This window comes from Coregonus lavaretus (genome assembly GCF_964263955.1).
Source record: "Coregonus lavaretus genome assembly, chromosome: 33".
Lineage (NCBI taxonomy): Eukaryota > Metazoa > Chordata > Actinopteri > Salmoniformes > Salmonidae > Coregonus > Coregonus lavaretus.
The window spans coordinates 7,869,055-7,886,784 of record NC_140020.1 but is presented as its reverse complement, the minus strand read 5'-3'; the positions used below and the strand labels follow the sequence as shown (position 1 = coordinate 7,886,784).

Genomic DNA, 17,730 nt, shown 5'->3' with positions numbered 1-17,730 from the left:
CACAGCACCACATCACCATAGCACCACATCACCACATCACCACAACATCAGCACACTATAATTATTGTCCTCTTCAGATCATCATGAAGACGATCACAGCTACATAAATATCTTCACTGTTTTCCTACACTGAATGAATTGATTAAGAAGCAAATCAATGTATCTATCTGCTAGTCTCACAACTCGGACAACTGTTAACGAAATATTACATGAATGGATGTGGAAGATTGGAAATTGAGGCTATCAAATCCCAAAATGTATTTGTCACGTGCCGAATACAACAGGTGTAGGTAGACCTTACTTACAAGCCCTTAACCAACAATGCAGTTCAAGATATTTACTAAATTAACTAAAGTAAAAAATTCTAATGAAATCAAAAAGTAACACAAGAAAATTACATAACAATAACGAGGCTATATACAGGGGGTACCGGTACCGAGTCAATGTGCGGGCGTACAGGTTAGTCGAGGTAATTTGTAAAGTGACTATGCGTAGATAATAAACAGCGAGTAGCAGCAGTGTAAAAACAAAGGTGGGGGGGGGGGGGGGGGAGCTTGGCCCCAGCGATGTACTGGGCTGTACGCACTACCCTTTGTAACGCCTTACGGTCAGATGCCGAGCAGTTGCCATACCAGGCGGTGATGCAACCGGTCAGGATGCTCTCGATGGTGCAGCTGTATAACTTTTTGAGGATCTGGGGACCCATGCCAAATCTATTCAGTCTCCTGAGGGGGAAAAGGTGTTGTTGTGCCCTCTTCACAACTGTCTTGGTGTGTTTGGACCATGATAGTTCATTGGTGATGTGGACACCAATGAACTTGAAGGCGTTGTATCTTTGCTGCTAAATCCAGAACAAATTCAACAAAGCGTACAGTATTATATAGAGCCATTATTGCATAGAACTCCCTTCCATCTCATATTCCTCAAATGAACAGCAAACCTTGCTTCAAAAAACAGATCAAGCAACACCTCATGGCACAACACCTCTCCCCTATTTGACTTAGATAGTTAGTGTGTATGTATTATGTAGGCTACGTGTGCCATTTTTAAATTGATGTAGTTCTGTCCTTGAGCTGTTCTTGTCTATTAATGTTCTGTATTATGTCATGTTTTGTGTAGACCACAGGAAGAGTAGCTGCCGCTTTAGCAACAGCTAATAGGGATCCTAATTAAGTACCAAAAATATCAAAACTGTACATAGATGTTCATCTAGCTTACAGTAGTGATTTTGTCTGTCTGTGTATTTTACCTCAGGTACTGTCTGGTGGTGGCCCTGGGCTATCTCAGCTTCTGTCAGATCACACGCGTGTACGTCTTCGACTATGGCATGTACTCTGCTGACTTCACAGGGTAAGACATCTCTTTTCTCTCCATCTGTGGGTTTGGGTCAGGGCTTGAGTGGGGTAATACAATGCCCTGATGTCCTCATTTAACATTGTGTTGGAAGACTGTGTGAAACCACTGTGTGAAACCATGCCTGAATTCATGGGACAGCTTTATAAACGAATATAGCTTTTTTTAAATGATAACTTTCTTATTCCCTCTCCCCCTTCTCTTTCATACTCTCTCTCTCTCTCTCTCTCTCTCTCTCTCTCTCTCTCTCTCTCTCTCTCTCTCTCTCTCTCTCTCTCTCTCTCTCTCTCTCTCTCTCTCTCTCTCCCCATCTCTTTCTCTCTCTCTCTCTCTCACTCTCCATCTCTCTCTCCCTCCCTCTCTCTCCCTATCTTTCTCTCTCTCTCCATCTCTCTCTCTCCATCTCTCTCTCTCTCTCTCTCTCTCTCTCTCCATCTCTCCATCTCTCTCCCTATCTTTCTCTCTCTCTCTCCATCTCTCTCTCTCTCTCCATCTCTCTCTCTCTCTCCATCTCTCTCTCTCTCTCTCCATCTCTCTCTCTCTCTCCATCTCTCTCTCTCTCTCTCTCCATCTCTCTCTCTCTCTCCATCTCTCTCTCTCTCTCTCCATCTCTCTCTCTCTCTCTCCATCTCTCTCTCTCTCTCCATCTCTCTCTCTCTCCATCTCCATCTCTCTCTCTCCATCTCTCTCTCTCTCTCTCTCCATCTCTCTCAGGCCTATGATGGTGATAACACAGAAGATTACCAGTTTGGCGTTTGAAATCCACGATGGTAAGGAGCTTATTTTCTTCAAAACAGACATGGAGAATATATACTGAACTAAAATATAAACGCAACATGCAAAAATGTATTCACATGACTGGGAATACAGATATGCATCTGTTGGTCATAGAAACCTTTTTTTTTAAAGGTAGGGGCGTGGATCAGAAAACCAGTCAGTATCTGGTGTGACCACTATTTACCTCATGCAGTGCGACACATCTCCTTCATAGAGATGATCAGCCTGTTGATTGTGGCTTGTGGAATGTTGTCCCACTCCTCTTCAATGGCTGTGCGAAGCAGCACCATGAAGACCAAGGAGCTCTCCAAACAGGTCAGGGACAAAGTTGTGGAGAAGTACAGATCAGGGTTGGGTTATAAAAAAAAATCTGAAACTTTGAACATCCCACGGAGCACAATTAAATCCATTATTAAAAAATGAAAAGAATATGGCACCACAACAAACCTGCCAAGAGAGGGCCGTCCACCAAAACTCACTGACCAGGCAAGGAGGGCATTAATCAGAGAGGCAACAAAGAAACCACAGTCGGAGATTGGAGTATCTGTCCATAGGACCAATTTAAGCCGTATACTCCACAGAGTTGGGCTTTACGGAAGAGTGGCCAGAAAAAAGCCATTGCTTAAAGAAAAAAATAAGCAAACACGTTTGGTGTTCGCCAAAAGGCATGTGGGAGACTCCCCAAACATATGGAAGAAGGTGCTCTGGTCAGATGAGACTAAAATTGAGCTTTTTGGCCATCAAGGAAAACGCTATGTAAACCGAACACCTCTCATCACCCCGAGAACACCATCCCCACAGTGAAGCATGGTGGTGGCAGCATCATGCTGTGGGGATGTTTTTCATTGGCAGGGACTGGGAAACTGGTCAGAATTGAAGGAACGATGGATGGCGCTAAATACAGGGAAATTCTTGAGGGAAACCTGTTTCAGTCTTCCAGAGATTTGAGACTGGGACGGAGGTTCACCTTCCAGCAGGACAATGACCCTAAGCATAATGCTAAAGCAACACTCAAATGGTTTAAGGGGAAACATTTAAATGTCTTGGAATGGCCTAGTCAAAGCCCAGACCTCAATCCAATTGAGAATCTGTGGTATGACTTAAAGATTGCTGTACACCAGTGGAACCCATCCAATTTGAAGGAGCTGGAGCAGTTTTGCCTTGAAGAAATCCCAGTGGCTAGATGTGCCAAGCTTATAGAGACATACCCCAAGAGACTTGCAGCTGTAATTGCTGCAAAAGGTGGCTCTACAAAGTATATACTTTGGGGGGAGGGTTGAATAGTTATGCACGCTCAAGTTTTCAGTTTTTTTGTCTTATTTCTTGTTTGTTTCACACAAAAAAAATAATTGCATCTTCAAAGTGGTAGGCATGTTGTGTAAATCAAATTATACAAACCCCCCAAAAATCAATTTTAATTCCAGGTTGTAAGGCAACAAAATAGGAAAAATGCCAAGTGGGGTGAATACTTTCGGAAGTCACTGTATTGGCGGGAATTGGAATACGCTATCGTACATGTCAATCCAGAATATCCCAAACATGCTTATTGGGTGACATGTCTGGTGAGTATGCAGGCCATGGAAGAACTGGGACATTTTCAGCTTCCAGGAATTGTGTACAGATCCTTGCGACATGGGGCCGTGCATTATCATGCTGAAACATGAGGTGATAGCGGCGGATGAATGGCACAACAATGGGCCTCAGGATCTCGTATCGGTATCTCTGTGCATTCAAATTGCCATCCATAAAATCAGTGGAGCCTGCTGAGTGGAGGACGGCTCATAATAATGTATGGAACGGATCGAATGGAATGGCAATTTACATATATTACCACAAGCCCGTTCTCCCCAATTAAGGTGCCACCGACCTCCTGTGGATTAAATGTAATTGTGTTCGTTGTCCGTAGTTTATGCCTGCCCAAACCATAACCCCACCACCACCATGGGGCACTCTGTTCACAACATTGACATCAGCAAACCGCTCGCTCACATGTCGCCATACACTTGGTCTGTGGTTGTGAGGCCGTTTGGACGTACTGCCAAATTCTCAAAAAAGACGTTGGAGGCGGCTTATGGTAGAGAAATGAACATTAAATTCTCTGGCAACATGTCTGGTGTACATTCCTGCAGTCAGCATGCCAAAATCTGAGACATCTGTGGCATTGTGTTGTGTGACAAAACTGCACATTTTAGAGTGTCCTTTTATTGTCCCCAGCACAAGTTGCACCTGTGTAATGATCATGCTGTTTAATCAGCTTCTTGATATGCCACACCTGTCAGGTGGATGGATTATCTTGACAAAGGAGAAATGGTCACTAACAGGGATGTAAACAAATTTGTGCACTAAATCTGAGAGAAATAAGCTTTTTGTTTGCATGGAACATTTCTGGGATCTTTTATTTCAGCTCTTGACACGTGGGACCAACACTTTACATTTTACCTTTATATTTTTGTTCTGTGTATTTCTGGATTAGTCACATGTCTTTTCCTCTGAAATCAGACAGATGAAAAGAGAGGAAACTTTAGTAACATGGGATATTCCTCAAATTCCTCACATCACAATGCCCACATGGCTTGAATATCTCACATACTTAATCCGTTTCTCCCTAGAAATGTGGAGGAGTCGGATCATAAAGTTGCATTGTTTATGAGCACACTGTTTCTATTGTACTCTGATAACTGCCTCTCGAACCGAAAGTAAAAGAGAACAAGAAAGCAGAATAGAAAGTATATGTTTGAGAGAATAAGATTCAATAGTTTCTCAAAAGTAATAGCTTCACACACACACGCACACACACACGCAGTAAAAAAACTTGTTGACAAGTTGAATCCGGTGTGTTTGTTCGGGGCTAAAACAAAGATGCATACTGTTGGGGGTACTGGAGGACTGGAGTTGGGAACACTGCTCTGACCGTGTCACATGACACTCCAAGCTGCATTTCTTCATCCTGTTGGATCCCCTGTGGTACCTCTCTCTCCCTCCCGCCTCCTTCCCCGTCCTCCTCCTACATTACATTCCATTACACCTATTAGCCTTGAACCCTGCACTACATTCTCCTATCTACAGGTAACTGCCAAAATAAAGGAAACACCAACATAAAGTGTCTTAATAGGGTGTTGGGACACCACGAGCCAGAACAATGCACCTTGGCATAGATTCTACAAGCGTCTGGAACTCTATCGAAGGGATGAGATGACATTCTTCCACGAGAAATTCCATCATTTAGTGTTTTGTTAATGGCTCCCGAATCTCCCATAAGTGTTCAATTGGGTTGAGTGAGATCTGATGACTGAGACGGCCATGGCACATGGTTTACATCGTTTTCATGCTCATCAAACCATTCAGTGACCAATTGTGCCCTGTGGATGGGGGTATTGTCATCCTATGGGGGCATAGACATGGTAGAAAAAAGAATAGCCAAAAGAATGGCCTGCTCAGCATTTTTATACATGACGCTAAGCATGGTGGGAAGTTAATTGCTTAATTAACTCAGGAACCACACCTATGTGGAAGCACCTGCTTTCAATATACTTTGTATCCCTCATTTACTCAAGGGTTTTCATTATTTTGGCAGTTACCTGTATGTATGTAATGTGTGTATGGGACAACGTAGACTGTGCACCCAGGCTTCATTCACCTAGGTGAAGGCCTGTGGCAGATGCTAGGGACATCTTGCCTGGTCCCAGATCGGTTTGTGCTGTCTTGCCAACTGGCAAGAGTTGGCAGACAGCACAAACAGATCTAGGACCAGGCTATGGGACATCCTGATTGGCCAGTGTTTACTGTGTTCCCAGTATGGGACATCCTGATTGACAAGTGTTTACTGTGTCCCCAGTATGGGACATCCTGATTGGTCAATGTTTACTATGTCCCCAGTATGGGACATTGTGATTGGCCTGTGTTTGCTACTTCCCTTGGTTCCTGTCCGATCTAACAACACAGAAAGGTCTGTTTGAGATCCAAACTAAAGGTGGATGAAATGACCTCATGTGTTTGGGAATGAACTTGTCCTAGTTTGTTTACGATAAGAAGAGGAGAGTGAATGTGTAAACATTCTGGAATGTGTTCTTTCTGCCCTTTTTTAGCAGTCAGTCACGCAGTCTTGTAGTCTGTCCTTGTGTCAAACAAAACCCAACAGTCTGTGCTCAGGTCCAACATAACCATACTGACCCAGTTCACATTGTCTAGGGAGGCGGCGTTAGGCCCTACTGTGTTAGTTATTGAGCCTGTTAATGGAGCCGGTTTTGGGTGACGGTGCCGCCCAGTGTTGGTGTTGGCACCTCTCCTCTCCTCCAATCCCCAGCAGGCTTTAGGCTGTAATGTGAGCTGATTAAAATCTTGTTATCAGCGTAATGGCCGACATAAACAACACAGAATTATTCGTCCCGTTTCACTCCGGTTGCCTCGTCCCCGGTGTGCGTCGTGGGACAAGACAAAGTGCTGCGGCGTGGAGTCGGGTTCGGTCAGACAACAGTGCCACGCACTTTCTGGAAGTCAATTTAGCGTCCTTTAATTAGCCCATAGATCAGCGGGGACCTGCAGTGAGTGAGAGAGAGCGACCACAAGGCTCTAATGGATATCATTAACCACACAGGACAGTCACAGGAGAGGACAGGACAGGACTGAGTTCTCAGACCACTGCCTCTCTCTGGGACTAAGCCTATGGGCAGGAAATGGTGGCCTCACCCTTGTCAACCATGTACTGTATACTGTTATGAAATGTTGTTTTCATTCCATTCCATTGCAAAGTCAGTATCTTTGAATGAACTTGAACACAAACCACCCTGATCAAAAGCAAGCATTACATATCTGTTCTTCTCTACCTCCCTCCCAACAGGAATGTGCCGGAAAGAGGAGCAGTTGACGCCAAATCAGAAGGTCCTGGCTATAAGGTATGTTTTACAGGTATGTTTTTGTTCTTTAGAGCAGAAAATGGCAGCTTCCTGTATGAGCCTGTGAGGATGGTCTAATTGGCTATGTAGCTGCTGAATTACAAATCAACCCCTAGGCACTTCATGCATACTTTTTAAAAGGTTATTTTCAAATGTCTTTAGTTGCTGTATTATACTGAACAAAAATATAAACGCAAAATGCAACAATTTCAAAGAGTTACAGTTCATATAAGGAAATCAGTCAATTGAAATAAATGCATTAGTCCCTAATCTATGGAGTTCACATGACTGGGAATACAGATATGCATCTGTTGGTCACAGATACCTTAAAAAAAAGGTAGGGGCGTGGATCAGAAAACCAGTCAGTATCTGGTGTGACCACCATTTGCCTCATGCAGCGCGACACATCGACTTCGCATAGAGTTGATCAGGCAGTTGGTTGTGGAATGTTGTCTCACTCCTCTTCAATGGCTGTGTGAAGATGCTGGATATTGGCGGGAACTGGAACACGCTGTCGTACACATCAATCCAGAGCATCCCAAACATGCTCAATGGGTGACATGTCTGGTGAATATGCAGGGACATTTTCAGCTTCCAGGAATTATGTATAGATCCTTGCGACATGGGGCTGTGCATTATCATGCTGAAACACGAGGTGATGGCGGCGGATGAATGGCACGACAATGGGCCTCAGGAACTCGTCACAGTATCTCTGTGCATTCAAATTGCTATTGATAAAATGCAATTGTGTTAGTTTTCTGTAGTTTATGCCTACGCATACCATAACCCCACCGCCACCATGGGGCACTCTGCTCACAATGTTGACATCAGCAAACCGCTGGCCCACACAACGCCATACACGTGGTCTGCGGTTGTGAGGCCGGTTGGACGTACTGCCAAATTCTCTAAAACGACGTTGGAGGTGGCTTATGGCAGAGAAATTAACATTCAGTTCTCTGGCAACAGCTCTGGTGGACATTCCTGCAGTCAGCATGCCAATTGTATGCTCCCTAAAAACTTGAGACATCTGTGGCATTATGTTGTCTGACAAAACTGCACATTTTAGTGGCAGTTTATTGTCCCCAGCAAAAGGTGCACCTGTGTAATGATCATGCTGTTTTATCAGCTTCTTGATATGCCACACCTGCCAGGTGGATGGATTATCTTGGCAAAGGAGAAATGCTCACTAACAGGGACATAAACACATTTGTGCACAACATTTGAGAGAAATATGTTTTTTGTGCAAATGGAACTGGGATCTTTTATTTCAGCTCATGAAACACTTTACATGTTGCGTTTATATTTCTGTTCAGTGTATGTATATCATTGTTTCTTTGGAGAGAGGGGAGATATGCTTTGGGGATTCTAACTATGCCTGTATCACAGTCTGTACTGTCACTGTAATGACTGTAGTGAGTCAGATTCTTAGTGTCACAGCCCTTACTGTCACTGTGTTGACTGTGTTGTGGTGGTCTGTGTGAGTCAGATTCTTAGTGTCACAGCCCTTACTGTCACTGTTGACTGTGTTGTGGTGGTCTGTGTGAGTCAGATTCTTAGTGTCACAGCCCTTACTGTCACTGTTGACTGTGTTGTGGTGGTCTGTGTGCCTCCTCCACCTCCCCTGCAGGAGAATGCCCAGTCTGCTGGAGTACTTCAGCTATAACTGTAACTTCATGGGCATACTGGCCGGCCCCACCTCCTCCTACAACGATTACATCGCCTTCATCGAGGGCACGCCCTGCCGTCGCAATAAAGACCACCAGACCAATGGGAAGACCAACGGCAGGCACAAACAGACTGACCCCTCCCCAAACGTAAGCATTGGTCTCAAATGCCACTATGAATTTTGGAAAGTTACCAAATCGGCAGCGTTTTCTGCCATTTTCATGCCACGTTACTCTCAATGCTTGTCTGGAACTTTCTAAGACAGGAAAGCATTGCTGTGTGATGTGTAGTAAATGCACAGTATTCCCTAATCACTATTCATCGTTCACTAAATGAACAGCAACATGGCTGTCTTTTGTCTTCCTCGTGAAGCTCTCAATTATGCATAGCAGATGTGAGTCTTCGCTGAGGTTGCTTCCTAAATGGCACTGTATTCTCTTCATAGTGCACTACTTTTGACCATGGGCTCTGGTCAAAAGTAGTGAACTATATAGTGGATAAGGTTCCATTTGGGACAGAGTGTTTTAATTGGCTGATGTCCCCCCCCCCCCTTCTCTTCTATAGATTGAAGTCGTCCGTAAACTGGCCACCTGTTTCTTCTCCCTCATGGTTTTCCTCTCGGTCTGTAAAGTGTTCCCTGTGGAACGGAACATCGACGACGACTTCATCGCCAACACGCCCTTCTATGCCCAGGTGGTCTACCTCTACCTGTCCATGCTGACCACCCGGCCCAAGTACTACTTCGTCTGGACACTGGGTGGGTCTTCTTTCTTTTCTGTTGGCTCGCGGTCTGATTCTCAAGCCTTTTTATTTTTTTTAAGGGTGCACTTGCACACTCATGGTCATTAACAATGGTTGAAACTCCCTTCAGCCAAAGCTTAAACCAATCCAACACTTTCAAATCCATGACGGGGGATTAAGGGAGAAGGGAGAAGGGAGGAGAATAGTTTTGGAAGAAGGAAGGATGTAGCCTTTGTCAGTTTTCCATAGTAAATCTCTTTAGGCCTGTATTCATTGATTGACCCTGAAACCAATTCTTAGCTGCAATATCCTCCATTATTCCATGTTGACAAGTAACCCCTCACAGACTGAGAACAGATGAGCTTTGTAAGGGGGTGAGATCCGTCCGACTTTGATCAGAAGCTTCTTGTCCCTGACTTTTAATGAGCCAGTTGTATCTGTTAAACCTGGAGGTAACCTAGAGCAGTGTTAAATTAATCATACAGGTGTTTGCAGGCAGAAAGTTGTGTGTGTTTGTTTGTTTGCAGCAAGGTGTGCATCATAGAGAGTATGGTGACAGGTAGAGGTGGGACTCAATTAGCGCTTCTCTGCACACACACACACACACACACACACACACACACACACACACACACACACACACACACACACACACACACACACACACACACACAGAGAGCACGGCTGCACGGCCTGAAGTCATAAACATGATGTATAGCTCCTGTATTGTCCTTCACTGTGATAATACACTGTTATTAGTATGATGTGTGATGTTAATAACATTAATTAATGTTATTGATGATATTATCATCACTAATAAATTGTGTACTTTGTGGATGTACAGTACAGTGATGGGACATGAATAAGACCGGGACTCATTCAAAGGGGCGTCAGAGCTGCGCACGATAATACTGAGAATACGCCATATAAAGGCAATTTCCCTGACGTTTGCGGAGAGCACATTCATGGTAAACCATGCAGATGTCTGCTCGAACGTAAATTACCTTTAAATGTGAAGTGCAATGCGCTTGTTGACAATTCGCCTTTGACTGAATCCCGGCCTGGAGATGGTGTTTCTAAAAGCATGTGTTTTAATTATGAACAGCTGATGCCATCAACAATGCAGCAGGATTTGGATTCAATGGATACAACAGTGACGGCTCACCACGTTGGGATCTCATCTCAAATCTGAGGATAATGGATATTGAGGTGAAATGTTATAACATTAGTAGTGTCTTCACTCATGTCTCAGTATGTTTCTCACAACTCTTTCTATTACAATCGACAGTTACTTTATGTATACTGATGTTGTCCTCCTCTCCTTGGTTCCAGTTTGCCACCAGCTTCAAGATGTTCCTTGACAATTGGAATATACAGACGGCACATTGGCTCAAAAGGTACAGAAACCAGGCATAGTCTGTAATTGGTAAAGACAAAGAGACTTGGTCTTAATTTATTTATGTAATTATCAACATTAGCTTGCAGCCACATTGTACATACTATTTAAATACATCGTAATTACAGTATAGGCTTCATGCTTGGGTGTGCCCTAAATCATTTGTGGATACGCCTAGAACCAAGGCTCTGGGGACTTGTCTTGTCTGTCTGTAAAAGTATGCCACCTAGTGGAGTCAGTTAGCACTAACAGTCTGCTTTAACATTATACTGAGTATACCAAACATTAGGAATACCTTCCTAATATTGAGTTACACCCTCCCCTTTTGCCCTCAGAGCAGCCTCAATTCGTCGGGGCATGGACTCTTCAATGTGTTGAAAGTGTTCTACAGGGATACTGGCCCATGTTGACTCCAATGCTTCCCAAAGTTGTGTCAAGTTAGCTGGAAGTCCTTTGGGTGGTGGACCATTCTTGATACACACAGGAAACTGTTGAGTGTGAAAACCCAAGCAGCGTTACAGTTCTTGACACAAACCGGTGCGCCTGGCACCTACTACCATACCCTGTTCAAAGGCACTTAAATATTTTGTCTTGCCCATTCACTCTCTGAATGGTACACATACATAATCCATGTCTCAATTGTCTCGAGGCTTAAAAATCCTTCTTTAACCTGTCTCCTCCCCTTCATCTACACTGATTGAAGTGGATTTAACAAGTGACATCAATAAGGGATCATAGCTTTCCCCTGGATTCACCTGGTCAGTCTGTCATGTTTTGTACACTCAGTGTATATAGCCTCTGTAGTCTGCACACAAGGCAATTGGAGTGGATTTATCAGTGGAATAAATTGTCTTGTTGTGAGAAGTTATTGTGAGGTCTTGCTGTGCTGTTGTGTTTGACTGGCTGGTTGTGTGTGTGCAGGGTGTGTTACGAGCGCTGTCCCTACAACCCCACGGCGGCTACCTTCATCCTGTCGGCCATGTGGCATGGAGCCTACCCTGGATACTACCTCACCTTCCTCACTGGCATCGTGGTCACACTGGGTGCACGTGCCGTAAGTACTGTCTCTCTCTCTCCAAAACACACACAGACAAAGAAAGGGAGAAACGGAGAGACACGGAGAGAGAGAGGTCTATCTCTCCGTTTCTCTCTCTTCTAAAACACACGCAGACACTCTGACACCGACCTCTCCCCACAATTCTCCATCTCTGTCTAGACACACTAAGCCCTAAACTTTTCATAGGCACAGATAAAATGTCATGCACTGTACCCACTAAAAACAAATAACATATTTTCTGATTGTCAACGATTTCTGCTATTGCTATAACAATAGATATCCTGATGGCCCCGTCGTTCCCATCACAGATTGAACAAAGTGTCTGGGCCATGGTCATCCTGATGTACCATTAGTGTTAGAGGATCAGTCATAGTTAGGCTGCCATAGAGACTCACTGTGCTATGAAGGCCTAGCCTGAATAAAGCATATTTATTAGAGTCTGGGGTTGAGTCCCAAATGTTACCCTATTCCCTATATAGTGTAATACTTTTGACCAGAGGCCTATGGGGGTACCTTATGGGCTCTGGTCAAAAGTAGTGCACTATATAGGGAATAGGGTGCCATTTGGGACGCACCCTGGGTCCAGCTGGACTGCACAGATAACAGGCCAGATACACAGATGGAGAGGAGACCGGGCAGGACTCCGGCTAATGGAGCGTCACCTGAGACACTTTGAAACTCACTGAGGCAGACAACCGCTGGTGTATGAGCTGCTGAGAGAGAAAGTCCAATTGGAAACGTATTACTTGACTCTTAAACTGCATCCCAAATGGCACTCTATTCCCTAGTGCACTACTTTTGACCAGGACCCATGCACTATATAGGGAATAGGGTGCCATTTGGGACCTTAGATGTGGTAACTGTAAACGAGGAAGGGGGAGAGAGTTAAGGGCAGTGCAACATATTTTAGATTTAGAAGGGCCGTTTGTTGTAAATTTAGATTTTCACTGTTTCACTTCTTCTTTTGCTCTGAATTCATTGCTTTGGTTCTTTATTCTCTCCAGATGAGACACAACGTGAGACCATACTTCCTAGGCTCTCCTTCACACAAGCTAGTATATGATGTGATCACGTGGGCGGGCACCCAGATTGCCATTTGTTACACTGTGGTGCCTTTTGTGCTGCTGTCTGTCGGGCCCTCTATGAAGTTCTACAGGTGAGTGACCAGAAACTATGTCTCCGTCCCAAATGGCACCCTATTCCCTTTATGGTGTGCTACTTTTGACCAGGGCCCATATGGATCTGGTCAAAAGTTGTGCACTATATAGGGAATAGGGTGCCATTTAGGACACATGCAGAGAACAGTACATTACCTCACTCAAGTCAAAAAAAGTATTCATAGTTTGTTACCTTGGATGGAAGTGCAAGAAGAATTGTGTTTTTGTCTGAACCTCTGACCAACAGGAGAATGTATTGCTGAACTGTAGAGGACCGTTAGTCCCTCAAACAGACATTCATATTCAGAATATGAATCGAGCTAGCAAGCTCTAGAGAGATTTAATTTATGATCTTTGAGAATAATCGAGGGTATTAAACACATTTGATGTTGACAATAATTATACTTATACAGTGGCTTTTTGTTCCTTTTCTAAGAAGTTGAATGAACTTGTTATGTGCCTGATTGTTGATGAAAAATGTGTACAACACCAAGAGAAGTTCCTAGCAACATTTGTTGCTTGGCAATAAGGTTTTCTGATTCTGAAATTGATCCCTAAATCATCCTCTCTCTCATCCGTCCCCAGGTCCTGGTACTTCAGTGTCCACGTCTGCTGTGTCCTCCTGGCTGTAGCCCTGCCAGTCAAACCCCGACACCTGCGCCTGAAGGAGGCTCCCGTCCTCTCCCACCTGGACTCCACCTCCACAGATGGCAACTGCAACCAGAAGACCAAAGCCACATGAAGCAGAACCAGAGACCAGCATCGGTGCACACACACAGAGACTAGCACCGAGGACTGCAGGGACTGTCCAACACATTATTAGAGAGAGATAGAGAGAGACTCTGTCCAAGCTGTGTTTTGGAATGGGATGACGATTCTCATTAGTTCACGTGAGACTGAGCAGCAGCCACACCATGGAGAAGGGATGGATGGTCTGAAAGCTTTGGGATTTACCTATTTAGTGCACTACTTTTGACCAGGGCCCTATGAAGTAGTGCACTAGAAAGGGAATAGGGTGCCAATAAAATTTGATTTGGAAATGCAGCCCCTACTGTATTATGATGACTAGTGGCTGGGGCGCTGTGGGATGGAGGGGTCCGAATCGATGATGAAATGCCAGTATTGTACTGTTACTGTATTATGGGAGTATGCAAACTTGCCTTATAACCTTTGTCTCTTTCTCCACTCAGTTTTTTTTTTTAGCTTTTGTGTATTCTCCTCACTTTGGATATTATTGTGTGTGCTGTGTTTCTCACTCAAGGTGAACAGGTTTTAGGATCAGGTGGGAGAGAGTGGAGTGGTCTCAGTTAACGGTGACAAATTACCTGGAGTGTTTTAGTCCTGGTAAAAAACAAAGATACAGGAAATTAGGAGACAAGAATTAAAAGAGAAGGAAAACAAGATAGCAGTGTCCTCAAGAGGTATTTTCACAAAATATGTGGGGTGTCCAACCACTCTGACCAGAAGTGGGTAAAAGAAACACACTTTGGTGAGAAAATTTCACTTCCTTATGTTATAAAATACATTTTACCAAGACAAATATGATTATTCATGTTCTGAATTGTTCAGTGGGGACTTTCGCTTACATATCATTAACATTATATCCAAAAAGTCAGATTTCGTAACCTAATACATCCGATAATAAGCACCGAACTCTGTTGACATAGCGGTGCATATTTCGCATAACAACTTTTGAGGATTTTACATTTTGTGGTCCTCGTCTTCAAAGTTGTTTCCACGGGTAGTAAAAAGCCAAATTTGCATGACACAAGCTGAATTAAATGTAAAAGGCTTTGAAAATAAAAAGCTTGGTATACGCTCAGTGCTCCGTTGACATTTCACAGAGATATGCTTGTTTTTGTAAGAAATCTTCGAAAAAGGACAGGAATTTTGCATTAATATGAAAGGTGTATACTCAAATATAATATGTCATCTCTCAAAATTGATATCTATCTTATTTCTATATTGTTTTTTGTCATCCGGATTCGAGAAGAAAGATGATGAGTTCAACGATTATCCTGTCAGTTAGCCTTAATTCTCACACAGCATCCAGCATGCCTGACGCAATGCTATTTTTCTGTATTTTGATAAAAACATTTCTCTGGCCTCCATTGATTTAGTCACCCTAATTTTGGCCATCCTACAATAACTTTTGAATGGATTATGATAGAGGCATGAGGTTTGGAGCATTGGTTTTCTTAGAGGAGTATTTACACATTTCATATTATACTGAACAGAACTATAAACGCAACATGCAACAATTTCAACGACTTTTCTGAGTTACTGTTCATATAAGGAAATCAGTCTATTGAAATAATTAAATTAGTCCCTAATCTATGGATTTCACATGACTGCAGGGGAGGGCATAGGCCTACCCACTTGGGAGCCAGCCCCACCCACAGGGGAGCCAAGCCCATCCAATCAGAATGAGTTTTTCTCCACAAAAGGGCTTTATTACAGACAGAAATACTCCTCACCTGTGGTTACACGTGGTCTGCGGTTGTAAGGCCGGTTGGACGTACTGCCAAATTCTCTGAAACAATGTTAAAGGCAGCTTATGGTAGACAAATTAACATTTCATTCTCCGGCAACAGCTCTGGTGGACATTCCTGCAGTCAGCATGCCAATTGCACGCTCCCTCAAAACTTGAGACATCTGTAGCATTGTGTTGTGTGACAAAACTGCACATTTTAGAGTGGCCTTTTATTGTCCCCAGCACAAGGTGCACCTGTGTAACGATCATGCTTTTTAATAAGCTTCTTGATATGCCACACCTGTCAGGTGGATGGATTATCTTGGCAAAGAAGAAATGGTGACTAACAGGGATGCAAAGAAATTTGTGAAATAAGCTTATTGTGTGTATGGAACATTTCTGGGATATTTTATTTCAGCTCATGAAACATGGGACCAACACTTTCCATGTTGCATTTATATTTTTTTCAGTGTATTTTAACCATTGGTCAAAAGATGCGTTTTTGATTGGACACCCAACAATATGATGATTCATGGTCTCAACAGGGTTTATGTCCCAAATTACACCCCTTTCCTTACATGCAGTAAGTAGTACACTTCTTTTGACCAGAGCCCTGGTCAAAGTAGTGCACTATATAGAGAATAGGGTGCCATTTGGGTGACACCCAAGGACTTACTCCAGACTGTTTGCTTTTACTGGGTGATGTTATTGGCTCACTTCAATGTCACTTCTGTTTTATTCTGTTGAATGTCATTGTGTGTTGTTATTATATAACGGTTTGACACAATCACAATCTGAAAAATAATGGTTGGTTAGAGAACGAAATCACTGAGGGATTATTAGGGAACGTATCAATGATGATTTAAATCAGTTACCTAAACTCATTTAGCAGGTGATTCCATGCTGTGAGAGTAGCTACTAACCCCTTATTCATGAATTGTGTGTGAGAGGAGATGGTCTAGTATTTCATTGTGTAGAGGTACATTTTGTCATTTAATGTACTTGTTATTTATGTGATTCTAATGGACGTGGTATGTTCGACAAAGGTGAAAAGGTGGTGGAAAGGTAGGAAAATCAACCTAGGATCATGTTGAGTTGGAGATGAAACGGACAAAACTACAGTATTTACACTCTGCTTCTTCAGACAGTTCTGATTCTATTTTCATTACGAGGGGCAGTGAAAACTAAACCTACTTCTTCTTGAGTCGATTGTGAGTTAGGTAAATATGGTCATTGTAAGAAACCTTTGCTTGAGGCTCTGGAGAAAAGAGAATGGAACGCTCATCATAGTCCCGAGCAGCCAATCCTGCTAATTGTTCATGTGGATGATGTGGATAGTTTGTTTTTGTATATTATGTGATTAAAAGATGGATCTTTTTGGAACTTGACATAGTAAGTGTGATATGTAAAAGGTGAATAACTGTGGTTTAATTGTTCCTATTACGTTGTTTGTCCCCAGGCTCAATTGCTACCATATACTGTAGGGTTGACAGTGAGAGAGAGCCAACTGGTGGACTAGATTACACAGGAAAAAAAAACATGCTGAGAAGCACATGACAAAAAAAAAAGGTTTCCCTCATATGTGTTTAAACCCTGATAGCACTGTTTGAATGGCATAGAGTAGGCCAGTCCCTCCTCACATAGGCAACTGTAGAATACTTAATACTGCTGGCAGGTAAACTGTGAGTCAGAGCTTAGAAATGTGTTACCTTGGCTTCATACCCCGAGGGAGAGTAGGCCTATTGCTTTGCACCTGCCTCTGTGTCATATGCAGTGCAGATTATCAAATGGCATTGAATTTTTCTGGTGGCTATAGCAGCATAACAGCTCAGCACCTGCCCTTTATGCTCCTCATAAAATGTTGTACTTTGACCCACCATATAATAATTATTAGTCAGCCTGGTAAAAGGTTTTGAAACATTGTTTTCCTCAACACAACAGCAACTCCTTTGCAAATTAAGATATCGAGAATGAATGTGAAACCAAACAAGGGAATTTATAAATAAGAGCAATAACCTGAAATGTGGTAGGCTATAAAGCGCAATAAATCCACAACACACGAAGAAAGCTTTTACATAACTTTCACATTAAATATTTTCAAGTCAGGTAATAAAATATGATAATTATTGACGTTGCAGTTTTCGTCAATGGCAAATTCAATTTGTACATTAGTAGCCTAGTAAATGTGTGCCTCAGTTGGTAGAGCATGGCGCTTGCAA

At 43.1% G+C, this 17,730-nt stretch overlaps 1 protein-coding gene across 1 annotated transcript in view; it reads left to right on the top strand.

Moving 5' to 3' along the window:
* Nucleotides 1–16,886, top strand: part of LOC311108319 (lysophospholipid acyltransferase 2-like) — a 71,207-nt gene extending 54,321 nt beyond the window's left edge. The window contains exons 4-13 of the mRNA XM_084150947.1: nt 1,255–1,350; nt 2,068–2,123; nt 6,968–7,022; nt 8,650–8,836; nt 9,252–9,444; nt 10,534–10,637; nt 10,761–10,825; nt 11,746–11,878; nt 12,886–13,037; nt 13,624–16,886. Coding sequence (XP_084007073.1) covers nt 1,255–1,350; nt 2,068–2,123; nt 6,968–7,022; nt 8,650–8,836; nt 9,252–9,444; nt 10,534–10,637; nt 10,761–10,825; nt 11,746–11,878; nt 12,886–13,037; nt 13,624–13,780 — 1,198 coding nt within the window. The 3' untranslated portion in view covers nt 13,781–16,886. The remainder of the gene's footprint in view (nt 1–1,254; nt 1,351–2,067; nt 2,124–6,967; nt 7,023–8,649; nt 8,837–9,251; nt 9,445–10,533; nt 10,638–10,760; nt 10,826–11,745; nt 11,879–12,885; nt 13,038–13,623) is intronic.
* The last annotated feature ends 844 nt before the right edge of the window (nt 16,887–17,730 follow it).